We start from the raw sequence: 25,041 nt of genomic DNA on the forward strand, positions 1-25,041 counted from the left end.
CGATACAAGTGTTCCAACTTCCAAGTTAGAGACAGGTAGCTATACTGCTCAGCACCCTCGTATTACGGTTTGTGGGGTAAGCATGCTATCAACCTATCCTCATCTTCCTTGGAGGTAAGATAGAAGCCTAGAAGGTATACTGCTCAACCTCAGCAATGGTGTGGGTTTGAACAAGTATTTTGCTAAATTTCCTTTAAGCAAAATAATTTCGATCATCAGATTTTTCTCTAAACTAGTTGCGGCACTTCTCTAAAACAATTTTTATTTAAGGTCAATATTATTGGATCAATTCAGGATTCGAAACAATCTTTTGATGTATAGAACTCAATTGGGCACAATCATAATGTCAGATGAGACTGTTCTTTCTTCCAAAAAGGATGCATCAGTAATGCCTTGACAAAATTCCAAAAAGCGTTCCAAAAATGTCATATTAATAAATCAACTGAGATGTAACAAGCTAATAATAACACAAAGGCCTCCTGCGCACAATATGGAGACTTTCTGGTCATTTTTGAATACAAGACAAATATGATCATCTAAGATAATGTACCTTATCTATACCAAACCAAAAAAGACATGGGTTGAAGTAGAAAATAAAATGATTTAAGCACTCATAATTTAACAATAGATGTGGCAGAACAGAATGGTGAAACAGGAATCATGTAACCAACCTCATACAATTGGGATAAGGCTGGACGATGATGATGATCTAAAATAATGTACATAAATTTACTTGCCACATCTTCCTGTTGAAAGAACAAGATATGTAATGTATAGATGGGTGGCTGGGTGCCCAGATTAGAATTAATGGTTGAACCTCCAATTTACTTCAGTAGCATCTTTGGAAGCATAACACCACTGCCTTCAAGAGGAATGCAAGACAAAAGTGAGAACTGCAACTCCAGTAGTTCCTCTCTGCTATATTTCAGCCTTTCATCTATTCCAGAAAAATGCAATCAGAAAGAAAGTAAAATAGGCTGGTGGTGATTCAGGGAAATAATGGTAAAAGTAATTCCTACCTATGAATCTTTCCTTCTGGAATCTATGTTGGGTCAGCAGTGTTTTGCCCTTCTGTCTCAATTGTAAAGTTTTGGCGTTTCCTTGTGATGTAGTCGAACGATCATAGGTACTCTGGTCCCAAGAGGGAGCTTTAGCAAGTTCATGAACCAGTTCAATTTGAGGGTAATTTTCCTGAAATGATGTGATAGCATCCTGTGTTAAAAGCCAGCATTCCCTCAGATCCAGTGTCTCCAGCATTTTTGATGGTCTGAATGAATCGAGTCCAGCATTGGTTAATACAGCACCACGAATCCCGAGAAAATTCAACTTTGGGATAGATGACAGATTGTGCAAAGAGATGTCTGAAAGGAAATCACTTTTCAGAGCCAAATGATTCAACTCTTGGAAAGTGGACAAAGGATATAAAGATGCATCCTTGAGTTGGGTATCTTCCAAATTCAACCTTGCTAAATGTTTGAGATTCTGCAATGCTATCAGTGAGGGAACCCGATCCAGCTCAGTGCTTGTGCTGTAATTGAAGCCTGATATAGCACAACATAAACAAGAATGAATCATCAGTTTTGTGTGGTTAGAAGAGGATAATGTTTGTAAAAGCACCCTACCCTACACATTGTACATGGATTCACCTATTCTGATGATGGCCCTGCCCAGGAATTCACATCCATAAACATCATCACTATTTTGAATGTGCAAATTTTGGGATTGTATTTAGGTAGATTGCGAGGACGGCACACCATTCCCATTTCATATATGTCCTTGTTTTAATATAAATTGATGGAAGTGTGGCCTCTGGGAGTGGTTATTCTATAATCTATATTTGGCATAAGTAATATAGAATGCTTATAAACATCACATATGGGATAATTCACTCCTACATAAGGAGTTTCCATTTGCACCAATGCCTTAATAATGAAAAAACCTGCTAATTGAAGCATGAATAAAATGAGGAGGGCTGAATCCCATAGTTTCAGGGATGCAGAACAACTGTTTATTGCTCCCATTCACTTTCTCTAATGAACATTGTCCACGTCATTCATGACTCTCCACAATCATGCAATTAATACCAGTTAGGTTGGTCTTTCATATAGGAGGACTTCAAGATTGACTCACAAAATGGCAAGCCTCTCCTACTCCTCGCTCGCACCATTGTACATGTACCAGTGCCAAGTAAGCTAGTATATTGCTGGTAGTCTACACATCATAACCCAGCACCCAGAATTTCCCTGTGAGAAATGTAGTGCTTTTTTGACCTAGAAACAGTAAATGCATCTGACAGCTACAATCAACCCACTTGACTGATCCTCATGAAAAAGGATGACCTATAGACACCCCTCCGTTACGTCAACATGTTGCGGATGTGGAAAAGAAAAACTTGTGACATTTATCCACTAAAAAGGTTATACCTTTAATATTTGTGTTGCTTAAATTGATAACCTTCAAAGAAGGCATCATGCTGATGTATGAGAGGGCAACATCATCAATAGCTGTCTGAGATAACGATAAGCTCTCAAGGTTTGGAACATGTCCAGCTAAAATCTCTACCCCTGCTGAGCTAATTCTTGTGTTGCTGAGATTCAGATATCTAAGATTTGCTCCAACATGTGCAACCAGTTCAATAGAATCGTCTCCCATCCTGCTAAAGCTGAGTTCCAAATGTTCCAAAGAACCCATACCAGCCAAAAACTGAAACTTGTCAAGCAAAGACTGTGATAAATCCAAGAAGGACAGGTAATTCGTTTCAATATGAGAGAATGCCTCATCAACATCAACTAATGTCGCCCCAGTGAGAAGAAGCTTTCTTAGAAGAGGAACTTTAACTTCACTGTTTCCCACTTCAAATATAGAATGGATTGTACAGTTACTCATGTTTAGGCATCTAAGAGAAGGTATATTTGGCAATTTAGTAACATTGGTCCAAGCTAGATTCAAGAAACTCAACTTCGGGAACATTTCAAGAACAGAAATTCCTTTGTTGGATATTTTGCTTCCCCACAAATCAAGGTATGCCAGTTTTGTCAATACCTAACAAGCAAAAAATGAAAGTATTATGAACCTCGGTACTGAATTCAAATTAGAGTTTTAGTTGAAAATAACAGTATATATTGGAAAGAAACAGGTTTTAAATAGCACTAAATTGTTGCTTTTTGGTATAATTTCTTGCTAATAATAAATATCTGTATTAACTCAGAACATCAATGCATCAAGAAAGATATAAGGAGACTGTACAAGCATCATGAAGCTGAGGAACCAAGGGAAGAGTTTTCATTAATTCAGATTAAAAGCAATGCCTGGACCAGTGGACCTGGTGTTCCCAATAGAAACTGCTCCTAGTCACTCCAGTCTTAGCCAAATCATCAGCTATTGAATTAGCCGATCGAGGAGCCTATCTAAACAAGCAGTTCAGATTGGATGCCAAAGCAATAAGGGTCCTATCAAAGCTTCCAAGGATCCTCATTTTTGTTCATCAGCCATCAGAAACCACCTTGCAGTCCCTTTCAATCATCAGATTAGACCATCCCAGTGGTTGGGCTAATTTTAATTCTTGTTGAAGTGCATATATCTCAGCCTTTAATGAGTTCCTTATACAAATTGACCCTGTAAAACTCATCATGATATTTTCATGATGGCTTCTTGCCACACCTATGCCTGAGGGTCCCAGGTTTCCTAGACTGCACCCATCAAAGTTGAGTTTCAGTTTCCCCATCTCTGGTGCAGATCATGTACTCTAAATATGGTTATAAGGGAGAATCTAGCCACTTTCACCCAACATCGTAATATATCACCAGGTTTTAGTCTTTTTAACTCCTTGGTAGTTAGCACCATGAGTTGTCTTCACCCCAGTATTCTCTATTATATTGTGCCCATCTCTTGATTTGTTATCAAAGACTCTTGCATTCCTTTCCCACACAGCTGCTCTAGTGCATGACCACAAAATTCTTCCCCTTTTAGTATTTAGAGGTCAAATATGGTCACTGAACAGCTCCTATGTGTTAGTCAGGCTGGACCAAATACCCGAAAAAGGTGAAAAAATGATTCCACAGTCCACACCATAGATGAGTAGGGACAAGAAAGAAATAGATGGTTAATTATCAAAAAAAAAGAAAGAAATAGATGGTTGACAATCCCCCTTCCCCCAACACCATAGCAGAGTAAACACACTATAGGTCAAAAGTCAAAACTATATTACTATCTACATCTTTTAAGGTTTATTTAGTTTACAATTAGCACAAATCTATAAGCCCAATGTTTATCATTGACTAACAATAGAGAGAAATTCATGATAAACATCCACCAAGTGAAAGACAAAAGCAAAGCTCCAAATCAACCAGCCCAAGAAGGGCATGCGAAGAGTCCAAGAGTAGTGAATTCAAAGAATAGAAACAGCATACCTGGAGTGAACTCAATGCCAGATCAGTGACAGGTAGACCTCCCAAATCCAACATAGACAGATTCTTAAGGGCAGAAATCCTTGTAATTCCATCAGCAGTGAGACCTGTTTCTGAGACACATAATTTCTCCAAATTTGGAATTGATAGAAGATGCACAATACCAGCATCAGTAACCCTTATGCATCTAGAAAGGTCAATCTCCTTCAAACTAGTCATCCCTAAAACCAGAAAAAACAGAAAAAGATAAGTAGGTAATTCCTTCCAAGCACTGAACATTAAACATCTTCAAACCATAGGCACATGCATCATCATCATGACCTAAGCTTTATCCCAACTATATGAGGTCGGCTACATGAATCCACTTTTAACATTCCGTTTAGTGCTATATCCATTGTTAAATTCATCACCATCATCATCCAAGACTTATCCCAACTATTTCAACCCATGTCCTTCTTGATCTACTGCAGGCACATGCATATGAAAAAATAAACATGTCACATTATGTGCTGTCTGGGAGAATCAAAGATGCTCAATCATCACACATATCACTCATTGATATGCTATCCAATGAGGAATCAAAAAGGAACCAGACCAAGTGGATATGTTTTATTTGATGGAAGACGGAACATGTAATCAACCAGATGATAATAGACCTTCTTCCTTACAGTCAATTTCATTGACATACAGCCATCCAAATACTTGTAACAGAATGGAAGGGTTAAGATCACTCTTCTCAGCACTAAACCAGTATTTTTTTCAGGGCCATGCCCTATTCAAAGTACTGCCTATTGACTAAGAGACAGATCAATCATTGGGTGATGTGTAAAGGGTATAGAATGAGGAAGAATCACTTTTGATGCCTTTATGAATTTCTTAGATTGAATATCGTGTATCTTCAGATTGTTCATTGCACCAGAAACAAATATGAACTAAGAAGACCATCCAACCCACTAAAGAGAATGCAGCACAAATTCTTCATATCCCAAAAAACTCATTGGAATAGAAAACTTAGTAAGGTACATACCAGTGATAGCCCATAAAGCAGAGCTATTGATAGCCCGGCAATCTGCAATATTTAAAGACCGAAGGTGACGAAATGCACCCAAGTATGCCATCCACTCAGCGTCCACCAAATGTTCACCTTTCAAATCAATATCCTCTATACAATGTTGGAAAACTCTATAAAAGAAAATAAGATAATAAAAGATCAGATCACAGATGGAAAAAGAACAGACAGAAACCAAACCCACTCTAAGAAAGAATGCAGAACTCTATGAGTAACAAAAGAACAGCCCAAACTTACATATAATTAATACAACAATTCAAATATGAAGCAAAAAAGATGGAACTGTTTTAAAATACATATGAACAATATATCCAGTCAGTTTATCCATGCCATGAACTCATTGACGCTACAACCCAGTCACCTGGCAATCCATCTCAAAGTGTAAGTTTTCATCAAAAATGATATGTGGACACAAAGTTCATCTAAATTCCTTATCAAGTAATTAGCAATTTAAAATCACCTAAATTGGTAGATACAAGGCACCTATGAACAACTTAGGATATATTCTGTGTCCAACAATCTTCATCAGAAGCTGACTGCCTGGTTACCTACGAATGAGAACCTGGGACAAGGATTCTAAATGATCAGTGATCTCCCTAAGACCAATTTAGGGCACTACTCATTCAAGGTTAAAAATCATAATAAAAGAACTATCTAGATGAAATTACATTGTTAGGACATTTGGGAAACAAAACATTATAAGCATAGTTTTCAAGGCGTCTAGGCGATTCTGGGCGACACGGGGGCACCTAGTCACCTAGTCGTCTAGGTGGGCGCCTAGGCGATAAAAATTTTATAATATAAAAATCTGGCTTTTGGCTAGTTTCCTAGTTTTATATACCATTCAGCATGTATGTTAATTGAAAAAATAGCAATTCTCTTTATTAAGAACATTAAATTTCCTCCAAAAATGTGGAAAATCATCACATCTAAAAGATAAAAATCTTTTACATATATTAATTTCATTATTTTCAAAAATAATACTACTATAATAAGTATTTAATAGAGAAAATTCATATTAATTAGCAGCTAAGGATGGTTATCAACTTTATATGATAAATATTCAAGATAGAAAGAAAAATAGAAAAAAAAAAACAAGGATGGAGTTTCTGTTTTATTTAATTAGAGAGAGAGAATAGAAAAAATAACTTTATTATTCTATTCTTTCTTTCCTCTTTCTTTTCTTTCTTTATTTTTCTCTTCTCAAAACCCTTTGATCTTTTAAATTTCAATAGTAAAACATTAAAACAAAGTATAATTGATATATATAGCATATAATAAAATGTATTAACACATACATTAATAAGATACAGCAACATAAATGATATTATAAAAGGTGCCCGCCTTGTCATTTTTGTCGCCTAGGCAGGCGCCTAGTTGCTAAAAGTCAAGGCATTTGGGCGAGGCACCCAAACAAGGGCGCCTAGTTGCCTAGGCAATGCCTTGACAACTATGAATTATAAGACTTTTAGTCATTTATGCCAATTTTCTAGTTAATGGTTCCAAAAAAAAAGCTAGGGAGGCTGAAAAGGGTGTGGTTGAAGTAGGGAGAAAAAGCCTAATAGATGACAATTCAACGAAGTAATATGGTCCTTTCTAGAGTGGAACACAAACATAGGACTTGTGTAGCCAACCCCCAAATTGTTAATGAAGGCTTCATTCAGTTCAGTCACCTAGAACAACTTAAGTCATGTGGAGAGGCAAGGCTGGGTCATAACACCTACCAACTCATTTTAGACATTAGATGAGTTGTCAAAATAAGCTTTGGTCACCTAGGTTAACACTATGCTATAGGTGACTAGGGCTGCCTGATTAACCCAATATAAAGTCACATATATGTCGATGAAACACCCAAATTAACAAGGTTTCCATTTCAAAAAGCTCCATTTTGGAGAATACAGTGGATTATTCAGGATAACCACTCGTGTTGAGATGACCCATATCTCACTTATGCAATTAAGGATCAGACAGGTGATTCCCTATCTAAGTGTCCCACTTGTGTAATTTTAGTACGTGTTTAATAAGAAAATAAAGCAAAAAGGGTAGCCTATTTCGAAGTACCTGATTTGTGCTTGTAAGAAACACGAAGATGAAACCATTAGAAACATAATTTAGTCTAGCCACCAATGAGATTTCCTAAAGTCCCAAAATATAGCAATCCATCTCCGAAAACAAGTAATAAGTGCTTGATATTCGGTATACGAGCCAAGCCTCCATCACCTCTGTCACGCTGAATACAAAATGATATTGACTGAAGTTCTGCAGAACAGTGTGCGGTACCATGGTAAATGGTTTTCCCAAGAATGATACAAAATTTGGGTTTGTTTCTCAGAAATTTGTATTCGGTCATTTGCATCAGACGACCGAACTAACTAATAACATCTATATCACGCATCAGAACCTTAACTACAATTAAGAAATAAAAGCTTCTAGTATAGGCATGGAATTATCACTTTGACGCTTAATTTAACATTAGAATAACCACTTCTTTAGTGTCAATCAATTACAAGAGAAACTTTGAATTTCTAATTTATGGTTTTCCACCAACTGAAAAAAAAAATCCTAATATACCAATCAAGCCGAGGGGTTTTTCCAATCAAATGGTCCACAAACATCCGAATTCAACGGAAACAAACTGAAAGTAAATCTTGTTTTGAGGAGTAACATATGAAATTAAGCAGGAAAAAGCAAAACAAAAGAATTAGATCCTACTCAAGAAGGGAAGGATAGAGGAGCCGACGACGGAGTAGACGATGGAAAAGAGCTTCCGCGAGGTGGGAGGGCATTCGTTCGAGAGTTCTTCGCTGTCTCCGCCACTTATCTACACTCTCTCCGTTTTCGCTGGCAACCTCGATGCAGAGACGAACGAGACCGCTCTCAATCTCAATACCTTCGTTGGCCATGTTTCGGCTCTTGCTTTCAGCCGTGAATGAACGAGGATGATCTACAGAGCTACTCCGACCTCAACACCCTTTATGCCGAGTGAATCGCCGACCGGGTTTCTTCTTTTCTTTTCTTTTCTCATTTTTCTTCTCCAGCAAGAATCATTAATTTATTACAATTTTTTTCAGAGCCTCTGACACCCGACTGTCTGAGAGCCCGTGAAGTGGCAAACCAAACCTAACGAGTTGTTGAGCCCCATATGACACATCAAATTGAGCTTAGGTTGGGTTTAGGCTGTGTTGGTCCAATTGCTTCATTTTTGCAGTCTCAGTCAGAAGGGAGAAATAGAATTGATTGTCCTAAGGATGATCAGGGTAACTGGACAAATAATTAGTAGCAGAATTTAAGTATTATAGTGGATCTTTTAAGAAATTATACCAATCTAAGGGATGTCATAATTTAGAAAGACTGATCTTTTTGGTCCAATTTCAATTACTAGTAAAGCACGTTGAAATTTTAAGTTACAATGACAATTATTAATATTATTATTATTGTTGTTGTTGTTGCTGTTGTTGTTTAATTTTGTATTCTATTTTCATCATAAATAAAAATAATTTTTATTTAATATAGTGAATATATAACATTAGAAATGTCCCCAAATGTTTTCAATAAAATTGTATACTTTTCATTTTTTGTGTTCTATCTTTTTTAAATATTTATTATTCATCGTTAATAAAAATATGTCTTACATTTCATACTTAATTTTATTTAGTATAATGAATATATAATATTAGAGATATGCCCAATTCCTTTTTTTATATTTTTATATATTATTTATTTTGATTTTTATTATTTGATTATGGCATTATTGATTAACCCATTTAACCCAAATGGTTGAATTGCTTATCCAGTGGGAGGGAAGAAAATGGTTTTATTTTCAAAATATTTATTTTTATATTATTAAAATCAATGTTGTGGATTTAATTAATAGAATTTAATGCTGAGAAAAAATATATCTTAAATATATACCTTAGATATGAGACTTAATGAGAGAGAATAGGAAAATAATTTTATTTTCAATTGGTTTTAAATTTTATATTCCATTTCCATCATTAATTAAAGTATTTCTTATTTATCATACTTATTCTTGTCTAGTATGACAAATATATGATATTAAAGATGTTCCCAAAATTTTCTTTAATTTCTATATTTTTTGCATTTTATCATGTTTTAATTTGTTTATTTAATTGTGGCAACAATGTAGCATGGGTTGGCCTATTTGACCCAAAATTGTTTAATTTCTTACCACCACATAAAAATACTGCTTTTACAAATCAATTTCAAAAGCACAAGTTTTTTTATGTTATTAGAAATATTTAGGCATGGATTTAGTTGGTGGAATAGAGTAATTAAAAGAAACAAAAATGCCTTAAATGTATGGTTAAATGAGAGTGAATGAGAGTTAATACCTTAAATGGAATTTAATGTGAGGGAATTGAATGCAATGAATAATAGTATTCAAATTACTTTTTTTGCCCTCATAATAGATAGGGACCGTATTTCAAAAAAGGGTATTTTAGTCCAAAAAATTCCAAAAATCTTAGACCCTATTTGTACTTTAATTTCTATATTTTTTTTTGCATTTTATCAAGTTTTAATTTTTTATTATTTAATTGTGGCAACAATGACATGGGTGGCCTATTTGACCCTAAATTGTTTAATTTCTTACCACCACATAAAAATACTGCTTTTCCAAGTCAATTTCAAAAGTACAAGTTTTTATGTTATTAGAATTATATATGTATGGATTTAATTAGTGAAATTTAGAAACTAAAAAAACAAAAATGCCTTAAATATATGGTTAAATGAGGGTGAATGAGAGTTAATACCTTCAATGGAATTCAATGAGAGAGAATTGAATGCAATGAATAATAGTATTCAAATTACACTTTCTGCCCTCATAATAGATAGGGATCCTATTTAAAAAATGGGTATTTTAATCCAAAAAAACAATCCAGAAATCTTAGACCATATTGGTACTTTTTATAATAGTATAGATTTATGATGAAGAAAATGATAGGCTTATTTTCATTCCTATGGAGGATCATTAAATCTATTCTTTTCTTCATATGTTAATTTAAAGGCTCTTGAACCAATGTTTTTTTTTAACTATGATGTGATGAAATGAAAGATGATATTATATAATGTGTAAGATCTTTTTTTTTGTCAATCATCAATTTTTGAGAAAGTTTAATAGAACTTTTATTTCTCTAATCCCTAAGAAGAATATGCAGTTCAGGTCAAGGATTTTAGACATATTAGTGGTTGTAATGTGATCTATAAGGTAATAACTAAAATTTTAGCTAGTAGATTGAAATCTTTATTGGATAAGTGCATTTCTCCATTTTAGAATGCTTTTATTTCCGGTAGATCTATTATGGATAATGTTATAATTACCCAGAAAATTCTTTATTTTATGAAACACTAGTACGTATGCATGTGCTTTGCACGTGGAAATTCTAGATAATGATAATGATAGTGATAATGTATCCAATTTTTTTTATAAAATTCATGTATTTTTTAATTTTTACTTTTTTTTTGTTTTTCACTATTAATTGGATGCAGATTGCAAAATCCGAATCTGATTATGTAAGCACCTCATATTGGGCTGCAAAGTTTTGAGTATCATTCACAGCCTACCTACTTGGCGGATTCTTCTTTTTGTAATGTTTTATCTTTTTAACTAGTGTATTTTTATTGTTCAATTATAAAAAAAAAAATGTAAGATTTAAAGAGAGGGAATTGAATGATATGAAAATTGTACTTCAAACTATATTTTAAACCTCATAATTAAATAGTGATTAAATTTGAAAATGGGTATTTTAGTCAAAAGAAAGTTCTACAATCTTATTCATATTTTTAGTAACAGTGTAAATATGGAGTTATAGATGTGTGCATTTTTTTTTATTTCTATGTGTGTAAAAATAATACTGTTATGTACACTTATTTTTTGTTTAATATGACAAGATATTGTACGTGTCCAAATGTTTTTTTTTTGTAAAATTTATGTATTTTTTTCATTTTTGTGTTTTTTTATGTTTTATTACTTCAGCACGGGAACATATCACATAATCAATTATCAACATTTAATTATTATTATTTTTATTATGAACTATTAATCTTCATTAAACAGGAAAATAATTTAATTTTTTGGTTAGTTTTAGATTATGTGTTTCATTTTCATCATCAATAAAAATAATTTTTGTTTATTACACTTATCTTTTAATTTGATTAATAAAATATCATAAATGTGTCTATTTTTTCTACATTTTTATAATTTTCTATATTTATTTATTTCTATTTAAAAATTTTATTATTGAACTATGGTGGGTTGACCAATTTGATTCAGATGGTTGAATTGCTTAGTTTGGGTAAAGAATGGTTTTGTTTTTTAGTAAGTTTTAAAATATATGGGTTTATATTGTTAAAAGTTTTGGACATGGATCTAATTAATAGCATTTATTTGTGGAAGAAAGCCTATGATAGGATTGAATGGGATTATATTTTGGCCATTTTTAGGGCCCTAGGTTTTTCTCATGTCTGGTATGATTTGATTTATGTTTGTATTTTTCTTTTCTTTTTTTTCTATTCTTGTGAATGGTTTACCTCGGGAGAGTTTTGCTCCTTCTTATGGGCTGAGGTAGGGGATCCACTTTCCCCTTATTTGTATTTCTAGGCTTCTTGTTCGAGTTGAAAACTCTGGCATTATTCATGGGAACAAGGTTTGTCGAGATCCTCCATTTATTTCTCATTTATTTTTTGCTGATGATGTGTTTCTTTTTCTTAAAGCCTTTAGGGAGGATGTTGCTAATTTGTTAGATGCAATAGAGTTGTTTCAATCTATGTTAGGACAGCTAATTAATTGTAACAAGTTTTTATTATTCAGTCCACCTCAACAAATCTTATCGCCATCGTACAATTGGGGTAGGTGCCAGCTCGGAATTGATGCCAATACAAGGGACGGTATTGATGTTATAGGTGGGGGTATTTGAAATTTTGAATTGTTGTAGGTCTGTGGAATTTAGAATTCTGAGGTGGAGTGCAGTATAGTTTTTACTATTTTTTATAGTAGGATATTAGTCATAAGGTGAAAAACTTTTGAAAAGGTAGTTAAGGATAAGGATGGGCAATCTGGATTGTCAATCTAAATATTTAGGAGTTCCTTTGTTTTGGACTTGAAATAAAGCCCATTCTTAGTCTTATATATTGAAAAATTTGAAGACTAAACTTAATGGTTGGAGAGTTTCAAATTTGTCCTAGGAAGGAAAATTAGTTCTTTAGGCTATGTTTGGTTTGAAGGAAAATGTAGGGAAAGGAAAGAAAAAGTAAAGAAACCTTTACAAACCTTGTATTGGTTTCTCTATCTTTCCTTTCCTTACATTTTCCTCCTTAGTCTGTGTTACCAGGTTGTGCCCAATTATGCAATGTCCTTATTCCAAACACCCACTTCAGTGAACAGGTCAATTGATCGAATTGTTCAAATTAGTTCCTTTTAAATGGACTAGTTGGGACAATTTGTGCTCTCATAAATCTGAGGGTGGTTTAGAAATTAGGAAGGCTACTGAAGTGAATAAAGATCTTTAGTCGAAGTTAACTTGGTTATTTTTTAATAGGGGCTTAGCTTTATGGGTTAGAATCCATAGGGCTACATATTAATTTGTCTCAGAAGCATATTCCCTTTCCTATAAAACAAAAGCTCCTCTATGATCTGGAAGTCTAATTGTATATATATTAAGGACCTTTCAATTCATGTAGCCTAGGTTATAAAGTTTCATTACAAGCAAATGTTGGTCCTGTAGATGTAAGTCATAGTGGCTTAGTTATTAAAGATTTGTTGCAGAATGATGGTTCCTGCCTTCCTAGGGTGTTGGTAAAGTCAGGGGAGTGTTATATTGATTATTGGGCTGATATCATTCTAAATACTTATGTATATACAACTGTTCCCAGTGTTCCGTTTGTTTAGACTAGTCTAGAACTGGTTTTTTCTCAGTTAAGGCTGCTATTAATACTCTTTGGGCTCTTCGAGGCAACCATCTTTCACCTCACATTAAAGCTTCAATTAGACAGGTTTGAAGGCTGAAACTTCTTCTTAGGCTCCTTCTGTTTCTTCTATTATGATTAATAGAGGTTTTAGAATTTCCTAGAAATTTTGTGTTTTATTTATAGGGGGAAGAGTCTCTAGTTCATCTTTGTTTTTTCATGTCCTTCTATTCAAGCCGTTTGGTTTGCTTCTCCTCACAGTCTTAGCCTTAGGTTTGATGTAAATATTTCCTTTTCGGTTCCAGATATAATTTTGGCAAACTTGTTGCTTTTTCAATCTAAGGATGAGAATAGAAGGATTTTGTTTTCCTTCTTGGTTAGCCATTATATGTTATCATGATCGGCTATTAAGAATTGTTATTTGTTTAGAAATGAATCTATAGATTTAAATAAGCACATTTTTAAAATTAAGGCTATGTTTGGTTTGAAGGAAAAAGTAGGGAAAAGAAAAGGGAAAGGTAGGAAAACCTTTATAAACCTTGTATAGGTTTCTCTGTTTTTCCCTTCCTTTTCCTTCAAATCAAACATAGCCTAAGAGATCTTTGCCGACTGTGTTTCTGTTCTGAATTTTTGCTCTTTTCCTTTTCCGATTACTCCAAACTCTTGTAGCTACCCCTCCTGTGTTCCTCTTCAGCTGGATGATTCTATAGTTTTTCTTTTTCTTTTTCTTTTTTTTTGACAGTGTGGAACTATTACTGATGTTTTTGGTTGCCAGCAGGTGTGCTTTACATACAATTGGCTTTGGATCTGACTTATGACTCTATTGTTGTTAAGTCTGACTCTTTGATGACAGTTCTAGCCTTAAATGGGGCTTCTTCTTCTTGGCCTTGGACTTCTACGTTTTTTTGGATGATCTTTCTTTTCTTTCTTCTAAGTTTGTTTTTATAGATTTGTGATATAGGTCATTAATTTTAATAGATTACTGCACTCTATAGCTTGTAAGTGTTTGGTTGCAGTGCAAATGAATTTGCACTGATGCAAAAACTATGATAGTGCAAATGATTTGGCTGCAAGTTTTTGATTGCATTAAAAATAAAATAAAATAAGACCTAAAGCAGAATAAAGTAAAATCCAAAACAAAATTAAACCAAAATTTACATTTTTTTTCATTTACACTCCTATACATTTGTACTGTGCAAATAAACACAACATAAATCTTTTGATCAGGAGGTGGTTTGGTTTTCCCCTCCATCTTTTTAGGATGTTTCTTGTTTTTCTTCTTGTTTAATAGTAAACATTATGAGTATTATATTTATGCTACACTACAAAAATCTTTTTTTTTTCCTATTTAAAACTATCCAAATCTATAATGCTAGAAAGATGTGATACCAGATTGATCAAAGCCGCTATCAATTTTGATAAAAAAAAATCACCTGATTGGTTACCACTTTTTATGATGTTGTTGATTAGTTATAATTCTTTTGGGTATCATGACTTTATGGCATTATGGGTATCATACTAAAATAACTTGTAATCAATCAATCAGTATCATAAAAGTAGTAACCAATCAAGCGGCATCGCCAAGTATATTGGCAGGGTTCCCCCCCCTCCAAACTTTTTGTTAAATCAATATTTATATATATTTACTAGGCCCCCCAAACTTGAACTAAAATGTTTAAGAATCATTCTCTAATGCTCCTCCAATTCCCCAAATTAAAAACTTTTTTTACTTTTTCTTTAAAAAAAATCTATAATAAACCCAAACCTTCTCACACCATTTACCTACACAGCCTACCTCTTCTACTCCCACATCATTTTCTTGTTTAAAAATATTTACATATTTAAATTTAAAAACATGGTAAATTTAGATTGGGTCAGGTTAATATTTTTCAATTGTAAGTCTAGTCCAACCTTCAATCATCGCAATCGGACTTATTCTCAAGTTGAGTTTGGTTGACTCGACCAAAAACCTGATTTGAGTCAAACCCTTATAGGTGGGTGGTCTACAATATATTGATTTTTTTCCTTGTTGCTGATTTCAAAAGCAAATCAAAACCATTTTGTTTGAAAAAAATTGTTATTAAAACATAAGAAACATGCTCTTGGTTGTGTATGTGTTTTTATTTTCAAAACTAAAACCAAAAGCATGTTCTTGAATCTGGTTTCAAAAACATGTTTTCATCTGATTATTCAACATCATGTTTTATAAATCATATAATTTCTATACTAGAAAATTTGTTCTTGTTTTAAAAATTAATATTTTGTTGGTTTCAAAAACATGTATTCTTTTTTTTTTAATAAAACCAACTTGTTTTTCCTTTGAAAACAAAATTAGAGTTCAAGATTTTGTTTTGCTGATGTAGCGATTCCAAAAACAAATCAAAACCATCTTGTTTGAAAACAAGTTGTTTCTTGAAACAAAAACACAAGAAACATGTTATTTTTTGTGTATGTGTTTTTGTTTTCAAAACTGAAACCTGAAACAGTTATTGAATCTGGTTTAAAAAACATGTTATCATTTGATTATTGAACATCATGTTCCATAAATCATATAATTTCTGTATTAGAAAATTTGTTTTTGTTTTAAAAACCAATATTTTATTGGTTCCAAAAACATGTATTATTTATTAAAACAAAACCAACTTATTTTTCCCTTAAAACAAAAACAGAGTTCAAGAACGTGATTTTATTTTCTGGGTTCCACTTAGAGGTGTAAATCGGGCGTGACGCCTTCGGCCTGCCATGGCCCGGACCGGCCTGGCCCAATGGTCACGAACCATGCCGTGGCCCGTCACGATTGTATGGGCCATGCAGTTCTTGGGGTTTCAGGTCTGTGGGCCGGCTTGGCACGACCCATATATATTTATATATTTATATAATATTTATACATTATATATTTATACATATATATTATATAGATTATAATTATATAACAATATAGTATATAATATATTAATAAAATAAATAATTGTTTTCAATTTCATTATACTATTTTATTTAATTATTGTATATAAACAATTATATGCATCAACATTTTAAGATTTTTTCAATTTTTTTAAATAAGTAGCTTTAGCCCGGCTCGTGGCATGGCACGGGCCCATGCGGGCCGAGCCATCAAAATATCCCAAGGGAGGGTTCCACCCGGCCTGCACTTTGCGTGGGCCACACATGGGTTGTATCGTGCTGGCCCAGTACGGCCCGTTTTACACCTCTAATTCGAATATGATATAGAAAAGATATGATATTGGAAAAACAATTGACCAATGAATTATAATCATAAACGTGGTAGCAAATAAGGTGTTATTTATCAAAATTCATGGATGGGTTTTGATTGGTCAAAACTCTTCTCATACCATATCTTTACTTGATAGGGATGGCAATTTTCCCCATTTCCCCAATCCCCGTGGGAGATATGCATATGTTATATATGTATATATGTACACATACATCTATATATTAATATTTTTAAATGTATGATTGAATCTTTTCTAATAGGATTGTAAATTTTAACTATTTTAATTTTATTTTTTTAAATAAAATAAAAAATAAAAACAAAATGGTTAACATTATAAAAAATCATGAGAAATGGGGATCCCTGCAGTGATGGGGAGAGCCCCGCCCCTTTTTTTTTTTTCTGATGTGGCAATTCAAAAAATAAATGAAAACAAAAACATTTATGTTATAGAACACCCCCAATTTAATGTGCAAAAAAAATTGACTAATTGCTATTTGTAAATGAAATGGCACTAAACTGCCTTGTCTGTTCTATCTTTTAGCATGAACATGAAATTATAAATAAAAAAGAAAAGAAGGGAACAAAAAAAAGCTTTTAGCATGGGATTCAAGTGGGCACGCATAGCCCGGCTTATTCCTGCATCAATCTGGCATATGGACCGCCGGGCTAAATACTAACCTTAACCTTAGGCCCAGAAAGAAACGGATTTCTACGGGGTTGTAGCTCTCGTGGAGTCGTGGTGATCCTTTTTCATTTTTCTGATCATTACTAATTTGTAAATTGGGAAGCATTTCAACTATATTGGGCTCCGGTTAGGTTTCAGGCCCATTAAAAATTTAACAAATTCTCAACTCGATCTGACCCAAGTTGCATCACTTATATTATATCAATGTTTTAAAAATGATTGGGAATTGGAACTGTTCTGGCCATTGGTTTTTAGGTTGACAGTTTGACTTCTATTTGAATGGATGGTCCATTCTGACAAAATTTTAAAAATTAAAATAATAATAATAACCAAAAAAATGGCCAGAAAAATATTAAACAGATTGACAGTTCAATCACTCAGATCAACAGGTCGTTGACCAATTTAATGATTTTTGGCTAGGGCTCAAGGGTTAGATTTGGGGTAAAACGGAACTAGTTGCCTTGACAGTTCCCAGGCTGAACAGTCTGACCGTTCGGATGAACGACGGTTCGAAAACCATGCATGATACACAATCATCCTAGTACGAAACCATTTTGACCAAATGAACATTTTTGAGAACTGGGCATTCCAAAAAAAAATCTGTTTGGCCTGCTTGTTTCCGTCTGGTCCAGGTTCATAATTGATATTCATATTCATAGGCACTTCATTGTCTGTGGATAGATGTATGCTCCATAGCTATTTACTCCCATTCGTAATGTCTCAAATTCGTTTTGGCTTTTACACCGTGATGATAATTTCTTGTGTTTCCTACTTTTACCACAACAACATTTTCACCATGAATTAGATGAAGTTACGTTATGGTAAGGCCACTGCATTACAGCAATGTATCAAAGGTTATGATTCGTAGCAAAAGTGAACTCTGTATCATGTATCGACCCTAATTTCATGGAAATTTTTGAAAATAATCTCAATTTGGCTGCGTTTGAAAAAGATGTAAATACCGGACCAGTGGAGTTCTGCACGGATTGGTTTAAAAAAATTGATAGGAACCGGAGAGTGGAGAATATGGATAAAATTTTATAAAATTTTTATTAGAATTCTCGATTATCGATGTAATACTCGATCTGCATTACATCAATTCTCGATTATCATTTATACTTCATTGAAACATGTATGAAACAAGACCAAAATATAAAATAACACAGATGGAGTATTTACACTGCAAACAAAGACAGCCATAGAAAAATCCATGGAGTCGCAAGTGGGCAATGAAACCAATATTGTCTTTTTCTCACCAGAGAGGGAGCATTTAGCAGTATCCCCAAGACCCCTTAAAATGCATACATCCGAGGTTCGAAATTTTGATACGTATAAAGCTGCATCAGCCAATACATATCGTAGTAGGAGCTTTCCATACGTCTCTCTTTAGAGTGTTTTGGGGTCTAACCCAGTAGACGGCCTTAAATTGACCCCTCTGAAATAAAACTAAAAAAAAAAAGGGAGAGCAACAACCGATACTGTCCGATATCAGACTATATTGATATTTTGAACCTTGCATACATCTACATGACATTGGCACCATCAGTCATTCACAAATCAAAACAAATAGGAGTGCAATGAGTAACACCATTCTCTTACAGAGATCAGAAGCGAAGAGATGCAGTTCTTCGCACAAACTATATTCATATTGGAAAGAACAAAGCTGCAGAGCATACAACCTCAGTACACAAAAAGAAGTAAAGAACCCATCAAAAGTCGCTTAAATACAAAGAAACAGAAGACTTCAAATCAGTTGAGAGGAGCCTCAATCACCCTCCCAACTCTCTCTCTCTCTCTCTCTCTCTCACATCTTTCCATGTCTTAAAACTATCAAACCTCCGGCAATATGTAACTACAATAGAGTGGAGGGGAAAGAGGATGAGCACTCTTTTTCTTTGTCTCTTCACACCTTTCTCCCCCAAACTCTCATCTTATTGAGCCTAAGTTTTAGCTAATACCCCACCCAGAACCCACATAAAGGATAAAAAAAGATCCTTTCTGGACTTCACTTCGTATGGCACTATAGCTGCACAATTGTTACATTTCAAACCCCCTAAAAACCAAGCAAACCTTCTCTTCTCCGTGTTCCAGTTGTCTATACACTCAAGATAAAGTGTAGCTTGAGACTGCGATGTCGGCAGGAGAGGCTGAATGAATGTAAACGAATTCAAGACTTTTTCCAGCAGGTAAATACGTGATCCAGGATGGAAAACCATAAGCTTCACCAGACTTTGTGAGGCCCCAGAGAGGACCATATAGCTTGGATATTGAAAGCTTGAGGTCCTTCACAGTTTTCCCAGAGTTGTTTTTCACTATGGTTGAATATCTGTAGTAAGTTTTCCCCTTGGCGTTCCACGAGGTTGTTGCTTTTTGCTCAATTGCAATTGGAGTTGAGGATTTAGCTGCCAAAGACGAGATAAGCTTACAGAGTTTAGTTTACCTGTTTAACCAAAACCGGATCTTCACAAGTTGCTCATTTCCAAGGAATCGAGGAGAGAGACATAATCACATGGAGGTCTTTACAGCATGCCTTTGCCAAGCCCCACCCATAATATCTCAAGGTCAACCCAACTGAATGACCCAACTGGTCCTATCTACATCATGATTTTGGAAAGACAAAAACCCATGTGCAATCAGGGGGAGGAATGAATTTTTTACCCTCTTTCCTGAAGTCTTTCATAATTCATGCTAAAATATTTCAGCCACTATTTCCACCCATTTTAATTTGCTTCTCTGTTAATTATTCAGAAAACAATGTTTCTGTCATAATGAACAAAAAGTATAGCTGAAATATTTCAGCCTGAGAAAGTTCCACCCCATTTTATGTTGAAGTCAAAGAATTTTTAGCTGCAATTTACAGATTACTGGTATTCAATATCAAAGTCTCTTTAGTGAAATGTTGTCTCCCTGCTCTCCTGTGTATGTAAACCCGGGCATTGGTTACATCAGAGCTAGATGACTCTAATTTCCATGGAAAGAGGAATAGTAAGAGAGAAATAAAAGCAAAACAACCATAACAAGAAAACTTGATGTATATACCTGGAGCAGGGGTTGGTTTGGCTTGTGGTGCTGGACTTGGTTGGTTAACCACTGGTTTAGGAGCCGGGAGTACCACTGTGAAACATGAAAATGCTCGTCAATAATGATTAAAACAAAACTATTGATAATCTTTCTAACTTATACTTTGTAAATTTATAAGAAGAGATTGTTTTCTGAACCTGGTAAGAGCTGATTATAGCCACCATGGCCTCCGCCCAGCCGTGCCAACACACCAAGCAGGGGAGCATTGTTGTAGGTGGCAGGCTCTGTTTGCTCGTAGTTGTCCCTCTGATCAGCAAAGTTGTCATAAGCATCAGGGCCACCAACGACAGCACCAGTTAGGAGGTTGGGGTCACTGGCTTTTCGGCTAAACCAAGTGTCATAACCCCCTCGGCAACTAACAAATTTAGAGTCGACCTTGATGGAGACAATCGAGGATGCTCTGTGGTGGACTTGTCGTGGATAATTGCTGCCATAGCCAACCATATAACTCGTAGCTCTTGGGTTGTCCCCAAGTAGGTAGTCCACCTAAGAATTAACAAAATATCGAAATCAATCAACTCATTCAAAGAAACACTTGAATGCTACAAGCTTTAGCTTTAAGTAGAGATACTTCAGTAAAAATCAATTGAGTACCTGAGACTTGGCAAAACCAAGAAGTTCAGATGGGTAGACAGTGCCAGCAGCACACTTGACGTTTCTTCCAGCGGAAGAGAGATAATCAGAGTAAACAGTTAGTAAGAAAGAGGCACTGGTGACGAACTGCAAGTTGTTCCATCTTTGGCGGAAGAGAAGGCCTCCTGGGGTCCTCTGAACATTTCGTGTTCCCTTTCCGAGGCAAGAGCACATGAAGTACTCGGCCTTCTGTTGGTACCTCTCGAAGACCGACGAGTAGTGGCCTCCCTTTCCTTGCATGAGTAACTGCAAAAAGTGAAGTGAAAAGGCCTTAGACGGGTACTGAGAAATGAATGTGGGAACTCGGGTCACCAACTAATTGTAAACCAATCATGAAGAAAATATTTTGAAATCGTGGGATTCAATGGTTCAAATTGCCAAAGTTAAAATGGTCGCAATGGGCAAAGACTAGAAAATATTTTGAAATTCTGCAGAAATTATCATAGAGTATGCGCTGATATGCATAAGATGCCATGTAAATCCAATGAAATATTAATCTGTCTATTGGGGCTTTACCCACCTTGGAAACAAGAACTTGGGCTCCGGCATACTTTACGTCCCAGCCAAATTCAGTCATAGCCCAACCAGTCCCACCCAAAGAATCACCATTATTACCAAGATAGTTGAGGTAATACTCATCGTTGGTTGCCTGATACATCCATGCGGCTGCCCACAACAATTCATCCTTGAAGAGAAAAACATCGAAATTCAAATTTTAACTTTCATATGTTGTTGCTGTCGTTGAGACCATAGATCAAACACTTTGGATGTATGAATATAGAAGACAGGAGAGAAGACGATATTTCTTACCCCGTAGCCGCTGACAGACTGATAGTACTTCTGCGCCACCGTAATGCTGCTGTCATATTTGCCTCTGTATTTGTCCGCGAAATCGAAAAGCTGAAAAATAAAAATGAAGATAAGATCATAAGAATACAAGCTAGCAGTTGCAGCTTGAGCTGTGCTTTGAGCCTTTGATTTCATGTTTCATCTTCTTTTTAACCTAAGAAATTTCACAAATTACGTGAGGGTATTATTGTAAAATAAAATGTTCCCAGACCAAAGAAGGCAGTTATGACTGCCGTACTCTAGCACCGACAGATCACCACGTGGTACAACCAACGTATCGCGCTTTTGACGGATCGTAAACAGACGGTATAGATTTAAGTACAGATCTGAACTGGACGGTCAATATTCACGATCCATGATGTTTTCTTTTTTTTAAGAGAAAAAATGACAAAATAGATTCCCAAGCCCGGATCAGCTCACACACAGTCCCAACATCGTCCCAACCTGCAATTACAGCCGTATATCGGAAGCATCTCCCGTGAATGACAAGGGAGATATTCCCAATGTGCGGCTGCAGATCTATTGGGAGCGTTTTCTTGGTCGCAGATCCCTACCTCGAAAGCCGGCGTTCGCCGGAAAAACTCCGCAGTGCGCAGTCCACACTGACCAGATTTTTTATTAGCCCCGGTTATAACAATAGAATATTCATAGCGCACGTTAGACTGTACTAATATGCGCCATACAACTGTGTTACTGATACGAAGCGGGAAGCATAATTGCATAAATGAAACGGAGGAGAAAGCCAAACCTGCTTGGCATGGGAAAGCAGTTCATTGGCGTAAGACGGATTATGGTGCCGGAAGACGAGAGAGGCTGCTGCCATTGCCGCTGCAGTCTCCCCTGCGAGGTCGGATCCCGGGTTATTGGCGTCGATCTTGTAAGCCCGGCGGTCGGTCGTCATGTCCTCCGGCCGTTGCCAGCAGTAATGGTCAGTGTTACCATCACCCACCTAATCAAACAAACAAAAAGTTCTCAGTTATCGCTAAACAGAATTAGTTCGTTAAGATTCGAGAAAACGACACACTAGTTTTAGTTATAAATCAATCTGAATCACCAATTAAGAACTAATAATTATAATTATTAGAACTTTGGGTTAGTGGTTGTTAAATTAAAACCCGGCAAGAAACGAAGTTGACAGAGGGAATAGGACCAGAAAGAAGAACCAATGAGAACTAAATATATTCAGAAATCAGAATAAAGACACCAGGTTCCAAGGAGAATAGACAGAATTTCCTTTCTGCTTTATTTCAACCATTATGGATTTTTCGTATTTTCTGATGGTGATTGGTAAAAAATGGGGAGAGAATAGAAAACTTTCAACAAAGTTAAAATGTGAAGCCAACCAAACAGGGCTTTGATAATACCTCTCCGTAGAGGACATATGGTTGTGGGTGAGCTTTAATGAGGTAGTCGGTGCCCCACTTCACTGCATCCATGGCATGTCCGAGTTCTCCGGTTGCAGCCATTTGTTTTCCATACTCGATGATGCTCCATGACATCATGGTAATGGTGAAGGCCATTGGGAGGCCAAACTTTACATTGTCTCCTGCATCATAGTACCCTCCTACCAGATCAACCTGAAACACAAAAGCGGATGAAGAAATTACTACTTGGTGCACATTTCATATCCCACATCTTATAGAAGAAAGAAAATGAGTGAAAATTAGACAGAGATCCAAGGAGACCAGTTCTTTTAAGTTACTGGAAACAATGAATGAATTCCAGTCGAATAAGGAAGAACAGGGTAAAGTAAATTTCTCCCACTACCCCACTGGACTTGAATAATTTATTTACAGTGGATGCTGATTACTATAGCAAACCATTTCCAGCAAAACCCAGTTTCGAAGAAATGAAAAGGGGACGGAGAATACAAGGGAAAGATCAGGTTAAAATCATACTCATCTGGATTAATGTCAAACAAAAAGCTAAAAGAGGAAGTAGTGAAAAGGGAGAAAAGCAAAAGAAAGATCAATGGGTTGGAGTGAAAAAAGAACTTACGCCACTGGCCTTTCCGTCTTGCAGACCAGAATCGGCTCTCCACTGGATTCTCTGGTTCCCGGGGAGGTAACCAGACCTCTGAGCTTCAAAGAAGAGAATGCCCTTACTCAAAGCCTGGCCGTAATCATGGCCAGCAAAAGCAAGAGGAAGCCAAACAAGTATGGCGTGCAGAAACAGGGGAGCCATGGCAATGGGTCTGCGAAACTTCTCCATATAAACCAAAATACACAAGAGTACTTTCAACAGAGAAAAATAAAAAGAAGAATCAAGTCCAGGAACTTGATCTGATCTGTAAACAAACAAGAGAGTCAGATCTGTTCCGCGACGAACACTACAAACAAAATGGATCTAAAACTCAAGTGAGGAACCTATGAATCCTTCTCCTCACAAGCACCACGAAATGGTGGATGGAATGGGGAAATGCAAATGCTGTTATGGTTTATCAGCTAAAACTTCTGATAAACCAATAAAGAACCCAGAGATAGAACAGAGTCTCGGACGAAAAGAAGCAGAGGGAGAGAGAGAGAGATAGTTGGGAGAAATGTGGAGGAACACAATCCTCTATATATGGAGGGGGAAAGGAAGGTCCCAATAGCTCAGAAACTTGGCAGAGAATAATAAATGTATTTCTTTTTATTAAATTTGCCTCGTAAATGAAATTGTTCTATTTTATAAAATTTTTTTGTTTGGACCAAAAACAGTTGAGACTTGAGAGAAAGTACTGTGTCATGTGTTTGGTTTCTGCATTTACTGAAAAGGGTCGGTGGGGTTTTAATTAATTTTGTAGCTGAGAATTTACTGTTTCTTACTATTAACGAAAAATATATTAATTACAGGTTTGGAACTGAGAAACACTTTGCAGCTTTTAACTGACTGTCGAAGTTACAAATTTACTAAAACAGGAAAGGGGAAGCGTGGCAGCGGCCATGGAGTTAAGAAGGCCAGAGAAACCGTCTCTCTTTCACACATTTTTTTTCGTTTTTTGCTTTTTTGGTGGTCCCGACTCCCGACATCTACGACTCCGAGCGGAGGGAGGGAAACCACTTTCGAATAAGAATAAACCAAACCAAACTACTCCAAACATGTCCTTGGAGTTGGACCCTTGGATCGTGTGGACTCACTGCACTAGAGTCATTAGCCCTGTAGATAATAGATTACCCGG

The 25,041-nt window shown here is 35.6% G+C and overlaps 2 protein-coding genes across 3 annotated transcripts; both read right to left on the reverse strand.

The window, feature by feature from the left end:
• Positions 1-402: 402 nt before the first annotated feature.
• On the reverse strand, positions 403-8,743 carry LOC104603997 (Leucine-rich repeat (LRR) family protein). 2 transcript variants are annotated; one of them, XM_088901120.1, is made up of 7 exons: positions 8,188-8,501; positions 7,537-7,734; positions 5,434-5,588; positions 4,410-4,627; positions 2,424-3,042; positions 1,020-1,541; positions 403-937 (listed from the first exon to the last, which is right to left on the reverse strand). In XM_088901120.1, the coding sequence occupies exons 2-7, from the start codon at positions 7,581-7,583 to the stop codon at positions 825-827; spliced, it is 1,674 nt and encodes a 557-aa protein (XP_088757246.1). In that variant the 5' UTR covers positions 7,584-7,734; positions 8,188-8,501; the 3' UTR covers positions 403-824. The 2 variants fall into 2 exon arrangements, with proteins under 2 accessions (XP_088757246.1, XP_010266500.1); XM_010268198.3 differs by lacking the exon at positions 7,537-7,734 and having other exon boundaries at positions 8,188-8,743.
• Positions 8,744-18,913: 10,170 nt separating this feature from the next.
• On the reverse strand, positions 18,914-24,418 carry LOC104603995 (endoglucanase 19). The gene is made up of 9 exons (XM_010268196.3): positions 23,880-24,418; positions 23,246-23,458; positions 22,630-22,830; positions 21,843-21,932; positions 21,553-21,717; positions 20,994-21,278; positions 20,537-20,885; positions 20,358-20,432; positions 18,914-19,720 (listed from the first exon to the last, which is right to left on the reverse strand). The coding sequence occupies exons 1-9, from the start codon at positions 24,090-24,092 to the stop codon at positions 19,422-19,424; spliced, it is 1,890 nt and encodes a 629-aa protein (XP_010266498.1). The 5' UTR covers positions 24,093-24,418; the 3' UTR covers positions 18,914-19,421.
• Positions 24,419-25,041: the final 623 nt, after the last annotated feature.

Source organism: Nelumbo nucifera, chromosome 3, assembly GCF_055504915.1.
Source record: "Nelumbo nucifera cultivar China Antique chromosome 3, China Antique-T2T, whole genome shotgun sequence".
Classification (NCBI taxonomy): Eukaryota; Viridiplantae; Streptophyta; class Magnoliopsida; order Proteales; family Nelumbonaceae; genus Nelumbo; species Nelumbo nucifera.